The sequence below is a fragment of the Asterias amurensis genome, chromosome 17 (genome assembly GCF_032118995.1).
Source record: "Asterias amurensis chromosome 17, ASM3211899v1".
Classification (NCBI taxonomy): Eukaryota; Metazoa; Echinodermata; class Asteroidea; order Forcipulatida; family Asteriidae; genus Asterias; species Asterias amurensis.
In genome coordinates this window covers 3,207,188-3,227,971 of record NC_092664.1, presented here as the reverse complement: position 1 = coordinate 3,227,971, position 20,784 = coordinate 3,207,188, and the positions used below count along the sequence as shown (strand labels likewise).

The window sequence follows — 20,784 nt, the reverse complement described above, 5'->3', positions numbered from 1 at the left end:
AACTGTTAGCATAAAAACTTTCTTGGTAACCAGCAATGGAGAGCTGTTAATAGTATAAAACATTTTGAGAAACGGCTCCCCTGATGCCTCTGAAGTAGCGTACTGTAGTTGTTTAAGAAAAAAAAGGAAATTCTCACTAAAATATTTGAATCAAGTTTGAGACCTGAGCAGCTGAGATCTCGAATTCAAGCATCTGAAAGCACACAACTTGTGCGACAAGGGTGCTTTCTACCATCTCTCACAACTTTCATGACAAATTGAGTTCAAATTTTCACAGGTTTGTTATTTTATACATAATTATGTTAGATACACAAAATGAGAAGACTGGTCTTTGACAGTCCAGTGCCTTTAAGAATGAAAAACATGTAGGTGTCAGTACAGGGCAATGTAATTAAGCACTAATGCTACTTGCTGTTATAGTCAAAGATCAGACAAACAACCATTTATAGTGATCAATGGCCAGATAATCAATTTGTCGGAGTACGGCTGCTAATGATTAACCTGGACTTTATATCAAAAACAGTTTGAAGTACATCTAGGTCTGTTATCAGGTACTGTACATACATGTAGTACAGTGAATGATGGTAAATAGCTGTACTCTTTGAAATGCTGACATAGTCAGATTTGTTTCTGCATTTTGCAATACTTTGACATATGCGAGCAAATTGAGTTTTTTTTGGGGGGGTGGGGGGGGGGGTGGGTGGTGGAGGGACACGCATAAATTTGAAAAAACCTCAAAAGGCTAGCACTGAAAGAGTCAAATAAACAAAATTTTAGAAGTTATAAATTCACTTACAATATGACAATGATTTCGATAAAAACTTCATAGTATGTTTTTTTGTTTTATTGTAATCTTAAAACAATTTAATAAAGAAAAAACAGTTATTACTCGCTAAAGTATATGTCACTCCATTACCATAAACCATGAAATTTACTAAATAATAAAATAAGAAAAGAAGACCAATGCATTTATAAATTTAACTTTACATTTGACATTAAAGATGCTATGTCAGATTTTTGGCAGATTTGACCAAAAGATTTTGATTTAAAATTAAATAGGTATTTTGATGGGGGTCCAGAAAGTTACAGGCTTTCATTTGAGCCATTGCTCGAAAATGTCCGCCAATTATTAGTAGCAGTGAAATAAAGTGCTCAAAATTATTTTTTGTCGGGATCCTGACAATATATCACGTGACCAATTCTTATGTGTTTTTTAAGAAACGTTTAAAACTGTTGTCATGGTTCCTGATATTAAAAGTAAAAGTTAAACATTTTTTCGATGGAGCGGGTTATACTCTTTGAAATATTCACTCAAAAAATTCTATTTTTTAATGTTTGGGGGGCCAAAAATCTGACATAGCATTTTTAAACTAAAAACGACTTTGAAAAATCCAAAATAATAAAAACTGCAAAAATAATCACAAAGGCTACATCTGTACATGTAAGACTAAAAGGAACTAGACACTGAGGTTAAATCAAAGACCATGATTCCCACTTTGTGATCCTGACATATGCATGAAATATTAAATCTCGGAAATATGGACTCAATTGGTCATTGAAGTTGCAAAAAATAAAAAAAATAAAAAATAAAAAAACCTTGTTGCACAGATGCATGCTTTCAGATGTATGAAAAAGGCTTCAAACTTTTTAGAGAGACATAACCTTCTCAAAAACTATGTTACATGTTCTTCATAAGAAGTCATTTATCACAATATGTTATGCTATCAACAGCTCTCCGTTGCTTGTTATGAAGAAATTGTTTATGCTAATATATACTTTGAGTAATTGCTAAACTTGTCCAGTGCCTTTAAGAAACTATACATCAGTTTGACAACAATTAAGAACATCAAGTTTTGCTTTACAAATATGAATTTTTTTATTTTTTTTAAGATTACATTTGGATGGTTTAGCAAGACTATAGGTATGAATTTGTATATGTCAACACTTTGTGTTGTGTAAACATTGCTTCACTGTTTTGCCTGCATGTTGACAATCAGATACGAAAAGCTCATACACCTATATTCTGAACAGATACTGCTTTGATGATCTTAGTTGTAATTTTGCCCAGGATTAAAAACTTTTTTCCTGGTAATGTTTTATGCGAGGCAAAATGTTGTTAATGTGCAGCATAAGGGAATAGCCTTTTTTTTTATGCTTGCTTGGAACTTTCTTTACATGCGTCATGCATGGGGGTCTGACGATAATCAGTTAGATAAAAAAACTACTCAAATGTAAAAAGAACAGACACAAATAATTTTTGGATCCATACTTTGGCCAAGGCCTGACACATAAATCTATGATTGCAAAATAAATTGGAAAGAAAATGGTTATCATATCTTCAGTATCTGTACATAATGCTTGCAAAATTTCTCTATTATTACACACAAATATACTTGTGTATGTCACTCTGTTACCATAAACAAGCAATTTAACTTGATACATAAAGTGAAATTGCTGGTGCATGGTAATGGAGTGAAATAATAAAAGAAAACCAATACATTTCATCACAAATAAACTGTTTTACATGTTTGTAGAAAAAAGCACCTATCTATTTTGTTAATACATACATTGTTTTTGCTCAATAATTATAAACGTAATTTAGGTCACTCAGTTGCATTGTCTGTAACTGACTCATGGTTACAGAGTGATACCTTATTTTATACACAGATCTGCACCTTTCTGCAGTTCAACATGGTTATTTACAATTATGTGTAGTGTACAACTCTGTGTAAATGCATTTTTTATAGAAATTTGTTATCCTTTGAACATTCCTTTCACAAGTAGTGGTTGGGAAAATATATCATTAGGTCATGCAAACAATAGACCAATCAGAGCAAGAGGTTGTTATTTTTAGTGAATTATTTCAATTCTGATGTGAATGTTGCCTGATGGTAGAAGGGTAGGAGATAAGTCACTGAAATGACATTAAAAGGATTGATGTTCTAGAGACCAATAATCAATTACTCTTGTGTCACCTAGAGAGGTGAGATCACAGACTCATCAGTTGTAGTTGTACATTAAACAGTTGTATACACAAACTAAATGTGTGTGTATACATGTACATTCACATGTTCATGATCTACACATAACTACATGGATGTATATGTGGTAAATTAATGTACAGTGTCCTTCTAGAAGAATCTGAAATCTTATACTCCATATTTCAATTTTGTTCTTCTTATTAGTTTGTTTGTTTGAATCAATTACTATCACTATAACAAGCCATCTTGTTTTCTGACTGAATATGTAATGCAGTTTTAGTTAAGTTTCATTACACTTTACACTGGCATCCAAATATACAAATAGATCAATTAAGATACAAATAGTTAAAATCTGTAGTCTGTAGAATCTGTAGTGAGAATGATTTAGAAAAGTAAAACACAATGTGGCCCAATATCATAATTTAACTTTGTTTGCTTTCACCAAGGTACACCCTTCATACCAATTTATTTAAATTTCATGTTTAACATCTTATAATATATCACTTCTTCATGACACATTATTTTGGGGTTTTGAAATAAATGCATTAGTGGATTCTAGGCTGGACATGTAGTCACTCAGTTTCTACCAAACACAACATTTTTTTTTAACACACTAGGATCAGTCAACCCTGTTGCCGCAATGCCGCATGTTTGAGTTGGACTAAAACAGCATTTTGATTTGACACACTACATGTACCAAAACCAATTCAGAACCATCAATTGAACTTTGGGGTAAATTTGGTGAAAACCATTACTAGGCCAAACTGCTTGAAATATACAATTTAATTTTTTTTCTGAAAAGCATCAACAATGTCTTTTTGCTCTCTTGTCAATACATTTTTTTACTTCCCTAGCCAAAAGATAATTTTGTATTATTTAGTATTGATCAAAGTACTATTTGAACAATCTGCTCTCATGTTGGCCTGGGCGAATTATTCGAATATCCGGTTAATGGCGAGTAGGTTTTCCTATCCGTAACCGCGAATGCCTTTTTTTTCTTAACCGGATATCCGCATAGGGCGCGAATACCTATTTATTAACCGGATAGTTCTGTAATTACAACCAAGTAACCGGATATTCTTTTAGTATCTGAATATCCGCGGACGTCTGGCGACAACTGATGGGAATGTTTTGTCTGAATCCTCATGAAACTTCTATTAAGACAGCATAAAACAGCATAAATTAAGTATTTAACTATGCTCACCTCCGTGAAGAGTTAAAACAGTGACATTTCTGACGTAATTTGTTCAAAAATTACGAAAGTTTTCCTTCACGTAGAGTCAATCACGATCAAAAGAAAAGGCAAATCGCCATCTTTACATTAAATCCGGTTATCTTTATGAATGAACCGAGTGACACTGTCTAAAACAAATATCAATCTGCCAATTTTTTTTACTTTTTTAAATTTTTTTTATTTAAATAGCGCCCTCTAGCGGCGAAAATTACCATTCGAATATCCGGTTAATTTCGGATAGTTGGCCAGCGGTATCCTAATATCACTATTTCACTATTCGCCCAGCACTACTCTTTATGTTGATATTGCTATTTTCAATAATGAAGTATTAGTTAAATCAAATATCAATATAAACCACAAGGGAATAATCAGAATATCACAATCTATAATTTATATCATATAATTTGGTTACAAAATATTTGTCTTCTGAGTAAGTTTTCTGCTGCATTGAACTCTTCATGCCATGAATGGCATTGCATTTTATTACAATCATTGCTGTCTTTACTAAGTAGTATTTGTTTTCATTTTCAAACCCATGCAGTGAAGTACAATAGCATTTCTTTTATGTTATTTGTCACAGAGCTGATGTAAATGAAATAATATTTTGACAGAAGGTAATGATTTTTGTTTTACCCAAATGTTTATCTCAGATTGAATGTTATTGTGGTCCAGCATAATGTTTGTTGATGTCTTTACTCATGCTGATAGATTTGAACTGATTTGTCTGTAGCCACAACCAGATCACCAGCTGGTGTAATTGTGATACCATTAGGATAACCACAAGCCTTGATGATACATCCAATGTACTTGCCATCAGGACTGTAATGATGGATATCACCTGATGATGGGTATGTTGCTCTCCATACAGCAACATAGATGCTCCCATCCTTGTCACAACACACACCACGAGGGAACCCAGACTGATTGATATCTACTGAGAATACCATTCCACCATTGTAGGTTACTGATACTAACTTATTACCATCCCAGTTGGTGTAGATGAGTCTCAGTTTGTAGGTAGTCAGGTGATAACCAATCCCTGGAGCAGACAGTGTTCTGATGAGAGATCCATCTGGTTTGTGTAGAGAGATCTCTGCCTTGGTATAATTACCCACTGCTATGAGATTGATGTCATCCACTGCAATACATGATGGTTTTCTGCCTGGATTGAACTGATGGAGGAGCTGATAATTCCTGCTGAAGATATTGACTGTTTCATTTTCTAGAACAATGAGCTCATCATTCTCATTCACAGTCATACTGCTTGGTCTGGTAATACCTTGGATTAATAGTTCTTGTGGAATGACAGAGGAATGAGGATTGCTCTCTGCTGGTATTGTAATCAAGCTTTTATTGTTCTGATTTAGAGCAGCAATGTCACTATTAGAGTATGCAGCGACATGCCGCGCAGAAATGCCCATTCTTGTTTGTTGTTTTATGTTCTTGTATTTATTAATGTTTGTTTTTAATGTCCATTTATCTTTCAGCATTAGTTTCCCTAGTGAGTTTTGGTCCTCTTTAAAGTCCATATAACTCAACCCATCCGGTACTTTTGTTGGTTTCTTCTCTCTGTACTCTTTGAGGTCTTGTAAGAGTTGTTCTATGTGATGAACAATCTTGATCTGTTGATCCATGAGTTGATTTACCTCATCCTGCTTGAGCTCTGCTGTGTTGATCTCTATGCTGTTAGTAGCTCGTGCAGTTTCCATTGTCTTGACTCTGTCTTTATAAATCTGTTCTGCCTCTTGCATCAGTGTCTGCTTTTCCTCTCTGATCTTGGCAGCCACCTTGGCAATCTCCTGATCAGCCCTCTTGGAGATTTTCTGTTTGGTTGCAGCAAACATAGAGTCTAGTTTCTTACGGGACGTGTCTATTTCTTGAATGGCAATGTTGAAGGTTGTGATACTCTGTCTTACTTCTGCTAGAAGTTCTGACGCATGTTGTTTACTTTTGTCCGAAGCTTCATTCAGTTCTATTGCAGGGTGCTTGCTATGTTCTTTAGTAATGCAAGTTGTACATATCAGTTTCTTGCATGTTTCACAATACATGATAAGATCCTTGCCAGTATGCTTGCTACACTTGGAAACTAACTCCTGACTGGGTACTTGTTTTCCTTGCTGCTGTTTCAGTCGGGTTTCCTTTGTTTCAATAGCTTCTATCAATGAAAGGACTGTTAAGTTTGTTTTGAGATCATCAATGCCATTTTCATTTATTAGAGTCTCCTGTGTACACACTGGACATGGAAGCCTTGTAGTACTTGGACCCTTCTGTCTGAGTTGTTGAAGGCATTCCAGACAAAATGAATGAGAACACTCCAGTAGTTTGGGTTGCTTGAAGCGTCCGCTGCAAATCGGACATTCAAGATGATCCTGACTTATCTCTGCTAGCACTGACTGAGTTGTTATATTGGATGCCATTATGATTGAAAGGACTTGCTGGAACGTGAAACTGAAACAAAAGAGAAATAGCTAATTAAGTTCAATGTATATTAACATCAGTGGAAGACTTGAGTGCATGATCTTACTTGCCTTTAGTCATTAGTCACTTTATACAATCACTGATTAGAAAATGAGACATGCTTGTCAAAAAATACTTCTCCTTTACTTTGTTCATTTACTTCTCATAAATTAACAAAGGTCAGACATTTTGATTGCATTTTTTGTAAATTTACAAAGAGGCAAGCATATTTATTTACCTGTAATAACTCCTAATAACAATGTATCAAATTGGAACTTGTCTCAAATGTTGCCCCTTGACATCCATAACCTCTTATTGCAATGGATGTAGTGGCATGAAACTTGTATTTTAAAATCTTGTCACTGATGACAGGCATAAAAGAATATAACTCTGAAGTATGACACTGGCTCTGGATGAATGAACTACATCAAAACAATATTACAAATTGTATACATCTAATCTTATCTTTCCCCTAAAGATTGGTGAAGTAGTTTGTGAAGTAGAAAATACTTTGTGGCTGAGACATACTATCAACTAATTTGTGTGACTCTACCGGTACAAACAAATGTGTTGGGTGTGTGCCAAATGTTCACACGTCTGGCAGGGTGTGAGATTTTCAAGACGAATAGTGCAATCAATATTTGCAATGTTTTTATTATTACATTAAATATTTTGGGTAAAAAGTGAGACAAGACGGTAGGGATTTATAAATACATACAGGCATCGTTTAGTACCACTTTGAATACTATCCTAATGTGGCTTATAGGTTAACATCCACACTCTTCTTTGCTGCTTTTCTGATTATGGTGTTCTGAGCCATATACACCTTGTAGATTATACAGTGTATGCCAAAAGACTGGATTTGTAAATTATTCCTCAAAAAAATCATTACTGATTACCTTTGACTAATCTTAATCAACTGACTTGAATTGTGGCAGAAGAAGATGGCTTGAAACACAGCATCCAATCTGTTAGATGAGTAGGATATTCAAGCAATGATCCGTTGGACTATTACACAGTGACACTCCCTACCTGGTACTGGTATAAGTCTGACTGTGAACATTGCAAATGTGGAAATACCAAATTATATATTTAAGTCTTTGTGTTGTGTGAATGAAGTATAGTATGCATGGATAACTTTGATTCAGCTTTTCAGATTCAAAGTAGGCACGGTATTCTTATGATAAATATCAATATTGTACTGTTGTGTTCAGGTCACTAAGGTCTTACATGTATTTACACTGGCTGGTTCTATGCTTATAAAATGAGTGGGTGTATGGGGCTTGGGTTTGTTATTGTAGGATCACCTCATTGGCCGTACATTGCGCATTGTGTGTAGGTTCTGTCCCAACTTTAGAATTATCCCAACTATGCTGGGACTGGTCCAACTTGTGTTATGACGGGTGCATTGTAAACAGTTTCTTACAAACAAACGGGCAAACCCAGTTATACTCAAGTTGGGACTAGAGTCCCAACTATAGTTGGGTTGATTCTAACGTTGGGATGGGACCAATGTACTTTGTTTTTACTACCAGTACTACTATATTGTGAGCCTGGAGCATCAACTCAATGTTGGCTTGTAACTTATGCAAAACTAATTCTAATTTCACAAAGTGCATATATGTTTGTCTAGACAAAATAAATGGACAAACAAGGAAGGTGTTTGGGACACAACAAGTTTGAATCATAAAAAATATTTATTATATCGTTGCGGTACCCGCTGTCAAAGCATAGAACTCGACCTGCCTCTAGCTACCGGGCAATCTCAGTGGTCTAGCTGGTAAGACACTGCTCTAGAATTGCAAGGGTCGCAGGTTCGAATCCCACACGAGTAGTATGCCATCTGATATTTGTTCACAAAACTCACAGGCAGTACTGAGTATACAGTGCTAACAACCATCGGTGTATGGGTAAAAAAAAAAATGAATTATCTTCATCCCTGATGCAAATTATAAGTTTGAATCATATTGAAAGTCAATTGAGATGGGCTAGTATGTTTTCCTTATTCTAGAGTAGATCTGAACTACTAGGCCAATGACCTCACCCAGCGACAAGGAGCAAGTTTGAATCATATTAAAATGCTAAGGCAATTGAGATTAGCAAGTCTATTTTCCTCATTCTGGAGTAAATGTAGATCTTAACTGCAAGGCCTATGGGCTAACCCGGTGACAAGGAGCAAGTTTGAATAGTATTGAAATACTGAGACATTTGATCTGGTAGTCCACCTTCCTCATTCTAGAGTAGATCTTAACTGCTAGGCCAATGAGCTCACCCAGTGATAAGGAGCATGTTTGAATCATATTGAAATACTGAGGCAGTTGAGATGGTAGTCCACCTTCCTCATTCTAGAGTAGATCTTAACTGCTAGGCCAATGAGCTCACCCAGTTACAAGGAGCAAGTTTGAATCATATTGAAATACTGAGGCAGTTGAGATGGTAGTCCACCTTCCTCATTCTAGAGTAGATCTTAACTGCTAGGCCAATGAGCTCACCCAGTGATAAGGAGCAAGTTTGAATAGTATTGAAATACTGAGGCATTTGATCTGGTAGTCCACCTTCCTCATTCTAGAGTAGATCTTAACTGCTAGGCCAATGAGCTCACCCAGTGAAAAGGAGCAAGTTTGAATCGTATTGAAATACTGAGGCAGTTGAGATGGTAGTCCACCTTCCTCATTCTAGAGTAGATCTTAACTGCTAGGCCAATGAGCTCACCCAGTGACAAGGAGCAAGTTTGAATCATATTGAAATACTGAGGCAGTTGAGATGGTAGTCCACCTTCCTCATTCTAGAGTAGATCTTAACTGCTAGGCCAATGAGCTCACCCAGTGACAAGGAGCAGGTTTAAATCATATTGAAATACTGAGGCATTTGAGATGGTAGTCCACTTTCCTCATTCTAGAGTAGATCTTAACCACTACATGTAGACTAATGAGCTCATCCAGTGACAAGGAGCGATTAAACAAAACAGTGATTTGTATTATAATATTTATTTCAATGTTTACTCTTTGTTTGTTATAACTTGGAATGATAGCATACAAATTAAGAATTACTTTAAATTTGGAAAAGCAAAAATAGGAAACCAACTATTGACTAGTTCTTGTTTCTTTAACCAAAGATTGTGTGCCATGTACCTGTTCAGGAAAAACATAAAAATTGTTACAAACTAAATAAGACTTCATGAAATGTGGTGTAGTCCAAACAAGTATTAATAAAGAGTAGCAACAGAGATTCTCTAGCTTAGGCAAAAATCTTGATCCGAAACTGCAATAACATGCAGTTTGGTTAAGGCTGATGTGACTAACAAAAGTAACAAGAGTCATATGCATGTGATGACTTTCTCCAGGGTTGCACTCAACACTAAATATTTTACCTGTTACAAAGTTGACATCAAATTAAAGCTGCAAAGCTATATTGCCCGGACATAAGAGTAACTATAAATATAAATATGAATAGTAAGCTTGCGGGTACCACCATGAGTAAAATCTCTTTGAATGAAGAATGTTTCTCCTGAAGACGAGCAGAGTATAGTGTTTGAAACGTATAGAAACCAAACCAACTCTTTTCAGAGCCACCACTGCTTTAAAAGAGATTTTAGTCATGGTTGTACCCACAAGTTTACTTTTCATATATTTATAGTTACTCTTATTCTCCACACCATGCAAAGCTTCAACCACCATTGCCCGGACATGTATTCCAAAGTAAAAAGTGTTCAATATAATTTCCATATAAATCTATGGTTACTGGAGATAAATTGGTAATAATTTCCTTTGGAAAAGGCGCTCTATAAATATGGTTATTATTATTTTTATTATTATTAACAACAACTAAGTCAATTAGGTCACTGTGTTACTCTTTTGGTAACAAAGTCACTGTTTCGTTGATAATTTTGTAGAGACATTTTGTTGAAAACTACAATGTGCTTTTTTTCTGCAGTTACAGTGAATGTATAGTCTACAATTATTTGTAATTGCATGTATTAGATTAAAAATTGAATCTCTTGAACATTCCATTTGATCCAATTTAAATATGTAGATATTTACAAGAAGACTTCAATCAAACCTGTGAACATTTCATTTAAATGAGTGTTCCTGTTTATGAGATCCATGTAACCTTTGAACATTTCATTTCAATGAGTGTTCCTGTTTATGAGATCCATGTAACCTGTGAACATTTCATTTCAATGAGTGTTCGTGTTTATGAGATCATGTAACCTGTGAAGATTTCATTTCAATGAGTGTTCCTGTTTATGAGATCCATGTTTGATGTTTGTGATATGATATTTTAGTCAAGAAATTAATTTTGGTGTTGCCGAAATGTTTATCTCAGCTCGAATGTTATTGTGGTCCAGCATAATGTTTGTTGATGTCTTTACTCATGCTGATAGATTTGAATTGAATTGTCTGTAGCCACAACCAGATCACCAGTTGGTGTGAATGTGAGACCATAGGGATAAACACAATCCTTGATGATACGTCCAATGTACTTGCCATCAGGACTGTAATGATGGATATCACCATATGATGAACCTTGTTCTCTCCACACAGCAACATAGATGCTTCCATGCTTGTCACAACACACACCCTGAGGCCACCCAGAGTGCTCGATATCTACTGAGAATACCATTTCACCATTGTAGGTTACTGATACCAACTTACTGGCATCCATGTAGTTCGTGTAGATGAGTCTCTGTTTGTGGGTAGTTAAGTAATAACCAATCCCTGGAGCAGACAGTGTTCTGATGAGAGATCCATCTGGTTTGTGTAGAGAGATCTTTTCCTCGTATCGATAACCCACTGCTATGAGATTGATGTCATCCACTGCAATACATGATGGTTCACTGCCTGGATTGAACTGATGGAGGAGCTGATAATTCCTGCTGAAGAACTTGACTGGTTCTTTATCTAGAACAATGAGCTCATCATTCTTATTCACAGCCATACTGCTTGGTTCGGTAATACCTTTGATTGTTAGTTCTTTTGAGACAACATAGGATTGAGGGTTGCTCACTGCTGACATTGTAATCAAGCTGGTATTATCCCAAAGTGCCGCAACAATATCACCATTAGAGTATGCAGCAACATCCCCTGCACTAATCTTTACCATCTGTTGTTTCATGTTCTTGTATTTATTTATTATTGTTTTTAATGTCCATTTATCTTGTTTGAAGTGTTTCATGGATCGAAATGTTCGCTTTCTAGCCTGAGCAGAAGTTGCTGATTTTACTTGTTGTTCATCCTTCAGCACCAGTCTCCCTAGTGATTGCTGACCTTCTTTAAAGTCCATGTAAGTCAACCCATCTGGTACTTTTGTTGGTTTCTTCTCTCTGTATTCTTTGAGGTTTTGTATTAGTTGTTCTATGTGATGTACAATCTTGTTCTGTTGATCCATGAGTTGATTTACCTCATCCTGCTTGTGCTTTGCTTTGTTCATCTCTTTGCTGTTTGTAGCTCGTGCAGTTTGCATTGTCTTGACTCTGTCTTTATAAATCTGTTCTGCCTGTTGCATCAGTTTCTGCTTCTCCTCTCTGATCCTGGCAGCCACTTTGGCAAACTCCTTATCAGCCGTCTCTGAGATTTTCTGTTTGGTTGCAGCAAACATAGAGTCTAGTGTCTTCCGAGATGTGTCTATTTCTTGAATGGCAATGTTGAAGGTTGTTATACTCTGTCTTACTTCTGCTAGAAGTTCTGTGGCATGTTGTTTACTTTTGTCCGAAGCTTCAGTGAGTTCTATTACAGAGTGCGTTCTGTGGTCTTTAGCAATGCAAGTTGTACATATCAGTTTCTTGCATGTTTCACAATACATAATATGATCCTTGCCTGTATGCTTGCTACACTTGGAAACAAACTCCTGACTGGGTACTTGTTTTTCTTGCTGCTGTTTCAGTTGGGTTTCTTGTGTTTCCATAGCTTCTATCAATGAAAGGGCTGTTAAGTTTGTTTTGAGACCATGAATGCCATTCTCATTTATTAGAGTTTCTTGTCTACACACTGGACATGAAAGCCTTGTTGTACTTGGACTATTCTGTCTGAGTTGTTGAAGGCATTCAAGACAAAACGAATGAGAACACTCCAGTAGTTTGGGTTGCTTGAAGGGCCCACTGCAAATTGGACATTCAAGATGATCTCGACTTATCGTTTCTAGCACTGACTGAGCTGTTATATTGGATGCCATTATGATTGGAAGTAATTGCTGAAACGTGAAACTGTGAATTAAAAGAGAAACAAAAAACTAAGTAAGTTCAATGTATAATACTATCAGTGGAAGACATGATCTTACTTGCCTTAAGTTGTTAGTCAACACTTAATACAATCACTGACTACAAAATGAGACATGCCTGTCAGAAATTTTTTTTCTGTTTCTTTGTTTATTTACTTCTCATAAGTTTAACAAAGGTATCTTCACTTTGTTTAGTTTTACAAAGAGGCAATTTAAGCATATTTGTTTACTTGTACATGCCTTACTGTGTAGAGGCCTTTTTGCGTACAGGTGACCTCAATCCTGCAATATCATTCTATCCTATGTCACTCTATTCCTAAGTGTTTAGACTTGGATAAGATTGTGGTGTCATGCTAGTGGGGCTGATAGGGATTCAGGGGAATGGTGTCTTTGATGATCCAAAAATAGAAAGTGGCGCAGAGATTTTGTCATGAATTAGAATAAAAAGCAATTTTTGAATGTTCAAACTAGCTGCCATTGATTGTTGTTATACATTTCCTGTTTTGAAAGACAAATATGTGTTTTGTTTTTTTTTACAGTAAAATCTCGCATGACACGCTCTGTGTGCCACATTCTATCAAAGGCACAATTCCATCACCATTCTGCCATACGTACTTTGCCTGAACCAGTGTTGAGTGATAATTGATTGTGATTTTGGACAACCCCTTAGTCTTTCTGAATCCGTTACACACACTAACACAAATCATCGTTATTTAATGTATGGATATATTGAAGACAGTGTTGGTTTGTACACTAGCTTTAATTAAATTTAAACTGTGAGTATTAAACTCCAAGTAGAAAAATCTACTAGAAAAATCAATTACACTAGCTGAATTAACTACTGTTTTTTAAAGCATAGTGTGTAAAAACTCTGTTTCTGTGCCACACAGACACGCACCAATGGTAACTTGCAAACTGGAAGTTGATTTCAAGCTCAATATTCAGGATACAATACACCCACATAGACATACAACAATGGCGCATGTAGCTATGTGTGTATAATAATGTAGGCCAACCATGTACAAGTTGGATATTTAGTACACGGTTCGGTTATTTCTTTGTATGCTGTACCTAGCTGTTGGTTGTCTCTTTGTACGAGTCAACCAGTCTAAAATACTCATTTTGTGACTCTAGGAGGAAATCAAAGTTTGAAGTGAAATGAAAGTAAAAGTTTTAAAGTTTATATTTTTGAGTTCAACATTACAACAGACATGCACATTGCACAGTCAAACTAAAAGACTGAACCTAACGCTTGTTTCACTTTCTCCTAAGTAATGAGTTGAATGAGAAACCTTGAAAGTTCTTCAGTCATTTCCACGAGCGATGGACATTCCTTCTTATAATGATGTATCAACTTGGAACTTTGGCCACTTACAGGCAGATTGATAAGAAAGAATGAGTCTCAGAAGTATGACACTGGTGCCTGTTGAATGAGCTAAAACAGCTTTTGCATAACATCTTCTTGTATAAAATCTTGCCCCTGACACTGACAGGCAGATTCATATAAAATAATAAAACTCATCATGAAAGCATTGAGTGTCAATAAGTTCTCTTTCAACTGATGTATCAACATGAAACTTGTATCAAATCTTGCCACTGACATAGTGACAGGCAGACTCATATAAAATAATAAAACTCATCATTACAGCATTAAAGTTCTCTTTGAAATGATGTATGGACATGAAACTCGATCAAATTGTGCCACAAATGTGTATGAAAGAGTAAAACTCTTAAATTAAGACAATGGTTCTGGTTGAATGAGCTAAAGCAATAGAACAAGTGCAACTTGCATACATTTATAATTATCCTATCACCAAGAGGGGGAAAGTATAGTTCATGTATCGTTAATTATTATCTGGCTGAGTACATTTCTAAGATTTGTGACTCTCTGTACAAACAAACTGCAATCACATGATGTATACAATGTATTAGGTGTATGAATTTAATCATTTGTTCCTCGTCTATGTGTTTCTCTACTTAATCTACCCATGGAGGTAGAATTAGAACAATTCAACCTCCATGGTCTACCCTACTGTACAAGACTGTAGGGATTCATACACACATCATCATTGGTACTGTTCAGTATCACTTTGAATGCTGCCCTCATGCGGCAAATACATTGACACCATAACTTTGCTGTGCTGACATATCAGCTTATTATGCCACAGATTCGGCTCTCTGCAATTCATGTGTCTACTAAAACAAACTCATTATCCTTAAACAAAATCTGAACAAAATCAACTCTGATAATAATAAGCTGAAAATAAGAGTAAACCGTTGGGTAATGTACTAATCCTCTTTTGAGGTAGTGTTGGCTCTGAAAAGCCCTAGTTTGGTCTTGACTTTTCAAACAGTTCACTCTGCTAGTCTAGAGCAAAGAACATCACTTTAACTCGAACCCTGATTCTGACTAATCTTATAATCAACTTACTTGAATTGTGGCAGAAGAAGATGGTTACAAACACAGCATCCAATCTGTTAGAGTAGGATATTCAAGCAATGATCCGTTGGACTATTACACAGTGACACTCCCTACCTGGTACTGGTATAAGTCTGACTGTGAACATTGCAAAATGTGGAAATACCAAATTCTATATTTAAGTCTTTGTGTTGTGTGAATGAAGTGTAGTATGCATGGATAACTTTGAGTCAGCTTTTCAGATTCAAACTAGGCAGGGTATTCTTATGATAAATATCAATATTGTACTGTTGTGTTCAGGTCACTAAGGTCTTACATGTATTTACACTGGCTGGTTCTATGCTTATGAAATGAGTGGGTGTATGGGGTTTGGGTTTGTTATTGTAGGATCACCTCATTGGCCGTACATTGCGCATTTTGTGTAGGTTCTGTCCCAACTTAAGAATCATTCCAACTATAGTTGGGACTGGTCCAACTTGTGTTATGCCGGGTGCATTGTGCACAGTTTCTTGCACACAATCAGGCAAACCCAGTTATACTCAAGTTGGGACTAAAGTCCACACTATTGTTGGGTTGATTCTAGAGTTGGGACTGGTCCAACTTGTGTTATGCCGGTTGCATTGTGCACAGTTTCTTACACACAATCAGGCAAACCCAGTTATACTCAAGTTGGGACTGTCCCAACTATAGTTGGGTTGATTCTAGAGTTGGGACGGGACCAATGTACTTTGTTTTTACTACCAGTACTACGATATTGTGAGCCTGGAGCATTAATTCAATGCTCGTGATTAGACCTTGTACCTAATGCCAAACTAATTCGTATTTCACAAAGTGCATACATGTTTGTCTAGACAAAATTAATGGACAAACAAGGAAGGTGTTTGGGACACAAGTTTGAATCGTAACAAATATTTATTATATCGTTGCGGTACCAGCTGCCAATGCATAGGACTCGACCTGCCTCTAGCTACCGGGCTATCTCGGTAGTCTAGTTGGTTAGACACTGCTCTAGGATTGCAAGGGTCGTGAGTAATGTGCCATCTGATATTTGTACGAATCATAGTTTGAATCATACTGAAAGGCGATTGAGAAGGGCTACTATGTTTTCCTCATTCTAGAGTAGATCTGAACTACTAGGCCAATGAGCTCACCCAGTGACAATGAGCAAGTTTGAATCATATTGAAATGCTAAGGCAGTTGAGATGGTAGTCCACCTTAGAGTAGACCTTAACTGCAAGGCCAATGAGCTCACCCAGTGACAATGGGCAAGTTTGAATCATTAAAATGCTAAGGCAGTTGAGATGGTAGTCCACCTTAGAGTAGATCTTAACTGCAAGGCCAATGAGCTCACCCAGTGACAAGGAGAAAGTTTGAACCATAATAAAATGCTAAGGCAATTGAGATTAGCTAGTCCATTTTCCTCATTCTGGAGTACTTGTAGATATTAACTGCAAGGCCAATGAGCTCAGCCGGTGACAAGGAGCAAGTTTTAATCATATTGAAATACTGAGGCAGTTGAAGTGGTACACCATTTTCCTCATTCTAGATTAGATCTTATTGGTTTGACCCTCTCATCGATGTGTGATAAGCGTTGTGTATTCACTGCTTTCAGAGTCCAAGGGGGAAAGAAATGAACCTCAGACAGCAGATGGTTCTCATGAATGAGATTCTGAACATGATGTAAGGATCATCATTGGTTGGAATTCTACTGGATTTCACTTTCACCTCATCTTACTCTTTCTCATCTTTGTTCTTTACAGAAGGAGAACTCAAGTCTAGTGTAGTGTCTTGAGGATGAGGAGTGTGGGAGTCTAATAGCTGAAGGAGATGATGTCACTGCTGGAGCATGAACTAGTCGAAAGAGTTAGGTATGAGATAAGAGGAACCATGTGGTATGTCTTAATTAGAGTCAAGAAATAGGAGTGCAGACAAATCCACTGCCAACTGACACTTTGCTAATTCATACTGAGGCAGTTGGGATGGTAGTCCACCTTCCTCATTCTAGAGTAGATCTTAGCTACTAGGCCTGAGCTCACCCAGTGACAAGGAGAAAGTTTGAATGATATTTGGTAACTTTGGATAATGATAATTATTTATGTTACAAAAAGGTTGCATTTGGTTTTATCTTTGTGATGCTTACACTCTGTGGAGTTTGCTTTGTTCTAAATATATTTAAGAAAAATCATATTCTTGAACATTGTAAAAGTTATTGTGTTGACATTTGAAAGTGTAGTTTTGTAGTTTTTCAATGCTATACATTAAGTGGACCTCTTTTGTTTCTCACTGTTCAAGCAGGTATCACAACTTGTCTCTTTCGTGGTTTTTATTCTTGTTTTCAAACATTATTGCACCAACCCATCATTTTAGTCTACTAGTCTAACCTCATTCCCAAACTTCTTGACCCCCAACAGTTAATGTCAATGCACCATACCTTCAGAGAGAAGAAGGATGTGAACTATTGGACTGATGATGAAGTGCAAGAAGATGTGGTGGTGAGGAGACGAAACTGCACCACGAAATTGATGAGGTAAATACATCCACAACTAATGCTCACTTTGTGGGAAAGTTTGTTTCTGTAAAAAAGAATTCATAATAACTATGGATGTATTGCATCAGTGAGACAAGGTCATATAATGAGGTAGGAGCTTGTGATAGTTGCAATGGCATTCTTTCCAGTAAAGGTTTGCGGTAACACCATGTAATGATAATCTCTAAGTGAATTGGGGTGGTTCTGAAAAGAACCGTTGGTTTCAACTTGACAATTCGACCGGTATGCTCATTATACATGGTGTTATTTACCACAAACCTTTACTATATCATGTTTTAACCATGCAAAGTTTCAAATCCTAATTAACGTCATACTTGTTTTCTTATCTGAACATGAATACATTCACAAAACTGTCAAATCAACCTTTCTAAAGATACAAATAAAGTTGTATTTGTAAGGTTTTCAAATATTACATTTTTGAGCTAGCTTTTAAACCAATAATGCTTCCCTATGTTCACAGGTTGACAGACAAACTGATATTATCAAGAATGAGATAAATCATCACACTAAGTATGGTCGTCAGGGAACCAAGCAGGCTGTGGTCTGTGGTGCCTGGGATACTCATTGGTTGCAACTCAGGCCAGAAGTCCAATGAGTTGGCCGTGATTATTGCTGCAGTTTGGGTGAGAGGAGAGCACCAGGGTTTGAGTCTCTTGACTGGAATCTGGATGAAGCTGTTCATGCATCAACCAATAACTGAGTTTGTGCTGCTGGAATTGGATTAGCAATGAAGGCGTGCCATGGACCCCAAAGTACTCCACGGCCATTGCTGTTGCTGAGAAGGCAACTGTAGCAACATGTAATGGTCTTGCTGCAGGTATTGCTGCAGTTGCTGGTGTTGATGGCCTTGCTGCTCAGAATGCCAACAAAACAACACAAGATGAGGATAGTAAAGATGACAACCATGAAGCCTTATCATGGTAGGGATTTACCTTTATACACTCATGTGTGTTAGCACTGTACACTCAGTACTTTACAGAGTTCTGTGGAAAAAAGGCATATTACTTGGGTGGGATTCGAACCCACAACCTGTGCAATTCTAGAGCAGTGTCTTACCAACTAGACCACCAAGATAGCCTGATAGCTAATATGCTGAGTAAAAAGCCTGTGATTTCTTTTCATAGATCCTATGTAAGCACTGAACACACAGTGCTGCTAACACACATCGGTTCATTAGGGTAAACAAAGTAAAAGTTAATTAATATTCTTTATCCTCGATACAAATTTCCGTCTACGGTACAATAACATGTAAAAAGACATCAAATAAACCAATAACTAATGTTGTACCATCCCATTATTACATGCTTTTTTTAATACTAGAGTATTGGAATGAATGTAATCTTCCAATAAATAATAATGTTACATCCCTTTAAGATATGTTTCTTGAGAACTAGATGATGGATGAATGTACTCTTCCAATAACTAATGATGTACAACCCCTTTAAGATATGTTTCTTGAGAACTAGAGGATTGGATGAAAGTACTCTTTCAATAACTAATGATGTACAACCCCTTTAAGATATGTTTCTTGAGAACTAGAGCATTGGATGAATGTACTCTTCCAGTAACAAATGATGTACAACCCCTTTAAGATATGTTTCTTGAAAACTAGAGGATTGGAATGAATATACTCTTCCAATAACCAATGATGTACAACCCCTTTTAGATATGTTTCTTGGGAACTAGAGGATTAGAATGAATGTACTCCTCCAATAACCAAACGATTCATGAAATCTAGACGATTTGACTACCCCCCCCCCCCCCATTAAAAAAATTGTCCATAATTAGTCTTTAGACGTATGCTAATACTTATGTATTATTGGAAAGGTATGTTTAAATTATCAATGAACAATTGGAGGGTATTAAGTAATTACTTAAAAGTGTTGATTTGTTTACACACTACGTGCCAATTGTTTGTGTAGCTGTTGTAATTTTTTTACCCTGATTGATTTCTGACTTGAGCTCTGGCTTGTTCCGAAAACTAAAGAAAATCTTGATACATTGCATACAAGCCTGTAGTCATAAACAATTTCTAAGATCAAAAAAGCTTACTTAACAGAAACAGATGACCAGCCAAAATGCCAGAAAATGTCAGTGTTGCAACTGGTGGCCAACTAACAATTTAGCAGTATTTTTTAGCTTAACGGCTTTATGAAATTGAAAGGATTATGGCCAGGGCTTTGATTTAAGAATGGTTCTTGATTGGGCAATACTTACCAATAAGTTTCATATTAGACAATAAAGGACTCAACGCTGGTGTTCACTTGTGTTCATGTTACATTCATGGCCAAATTTCTTAAAGCTGTCAAGCAGAAAAAAATGCATAACAATTTTTTTTGCTAAGCAAAAAGATGAGTCGGCCACCAGTCAGTGTAAACCTAACGTAATTCGTGTAACCAGTGCCTGTAAAGCAATATTTTCTGTGCTGTACTAATTTGTTTGTGCTTACAGGTTTAATTGAATTGGGCCCTGTTAATTTTGCATCAATTCTACTACTGGTTTAACGTTGCTGTTACTATCATGCTACCACTATCTTTAAGGTCAAAGTTAAGCAATTCATCATGACGCAACCATTTTATTTGTCTTTAATTCAAACCAGAGAAACAAAAAACAAGGCAAACAAGACTTAATGAAATCAGCATAAGAACTGTCATTGTCACTGTGGGCGTCAGGGACCCGACTGTTGCAGCAAAGTCAATAATGCCATAAACATTCTCAGGTTGGTTTTAGTTGAAACGAAAAATGTTCATTCATTCAACAGTTTTTTATTATTTAAACCTGTTCGGTTTCTTTACAAACTTTATCGAAGTGGCAAGAAATTGTTGCTGTGCCGAATTGATTTAATTAAAAAAAACAAGTATGCCATGAAATTGTTTTTGGTTTTCCCCTCGTGGTTATTTTCTGTTGATCAGTATCGGCAAGCCAAGCC

General features: G+C 36.4%; 3 protein-coding genes across 3 annotated transcripts in view; all 3 read right to left on the bottom strand.

The window, feature by feature from the left end:
• The window catches only part of LOC139949512 (uncharacterized), a 287,926-nt gene that overhangs the window by 130,088 nt on the left and 137,054 nt on the right, over nt 1-20,784 (bottom strand). The gene's annotated exons all lie outside the window — the stretch shown is intronic.
• LOC139949808 (uncharacterized) lies at nt 4,908-7,781 on the bottom strand. Its single transcript, XM_071948350.1, has 2 exons — nt 7,572-7,781; nt 4,908-6,663 (listed from the first exon to the last, which is right to left on the bottom strand). The coding sequence occupies exon 2, from the start codon at nt 6,630-6,632 to the stop codon at nt 4,908-4,910; it is 1,725 nt and encodes a 574-aa protein (XP_071804451.1). The 5' UTR covers nt 6,633-6,663; nt 7,572-7,781.
• Nucleotides 9,719-15,610, bottom strand: LOC139949807 (uncharacterized). The gene is made up of 2 exons (XM_071948349.1): nt 15,320-15,610; nt 9,719-12,874 (listed from the first exon to the last, which is right to left on the bottom strand). Exon 2 carries the CDS (start codon nt 12,841-12,843, stop codon nt 11,041-11,043), a length of 1,803 nt encoding a protein of 600 aa, XP_071804450.1. The 5' UTR covers nt 12,844-12,874; nt 15,320-15,610; the 3' UTR covers nt 9,719-11,040.

Coding starts and splice junctions, on each gene's coding strand:
- LOC139949808 (XM_071948350.1), bottom strand. CDS start 6,632: ATGGCATCCAATATAACAACTCAGTCAGTGCTAGCAGAGATAAGTCAG.
- LOC139949807 (XM_071948349.1), bottom strand. CDS start 12,843: ATGGCATCCAATATAACAGCTCAGTCAGTGCTAGAAACGATAAGTCGA.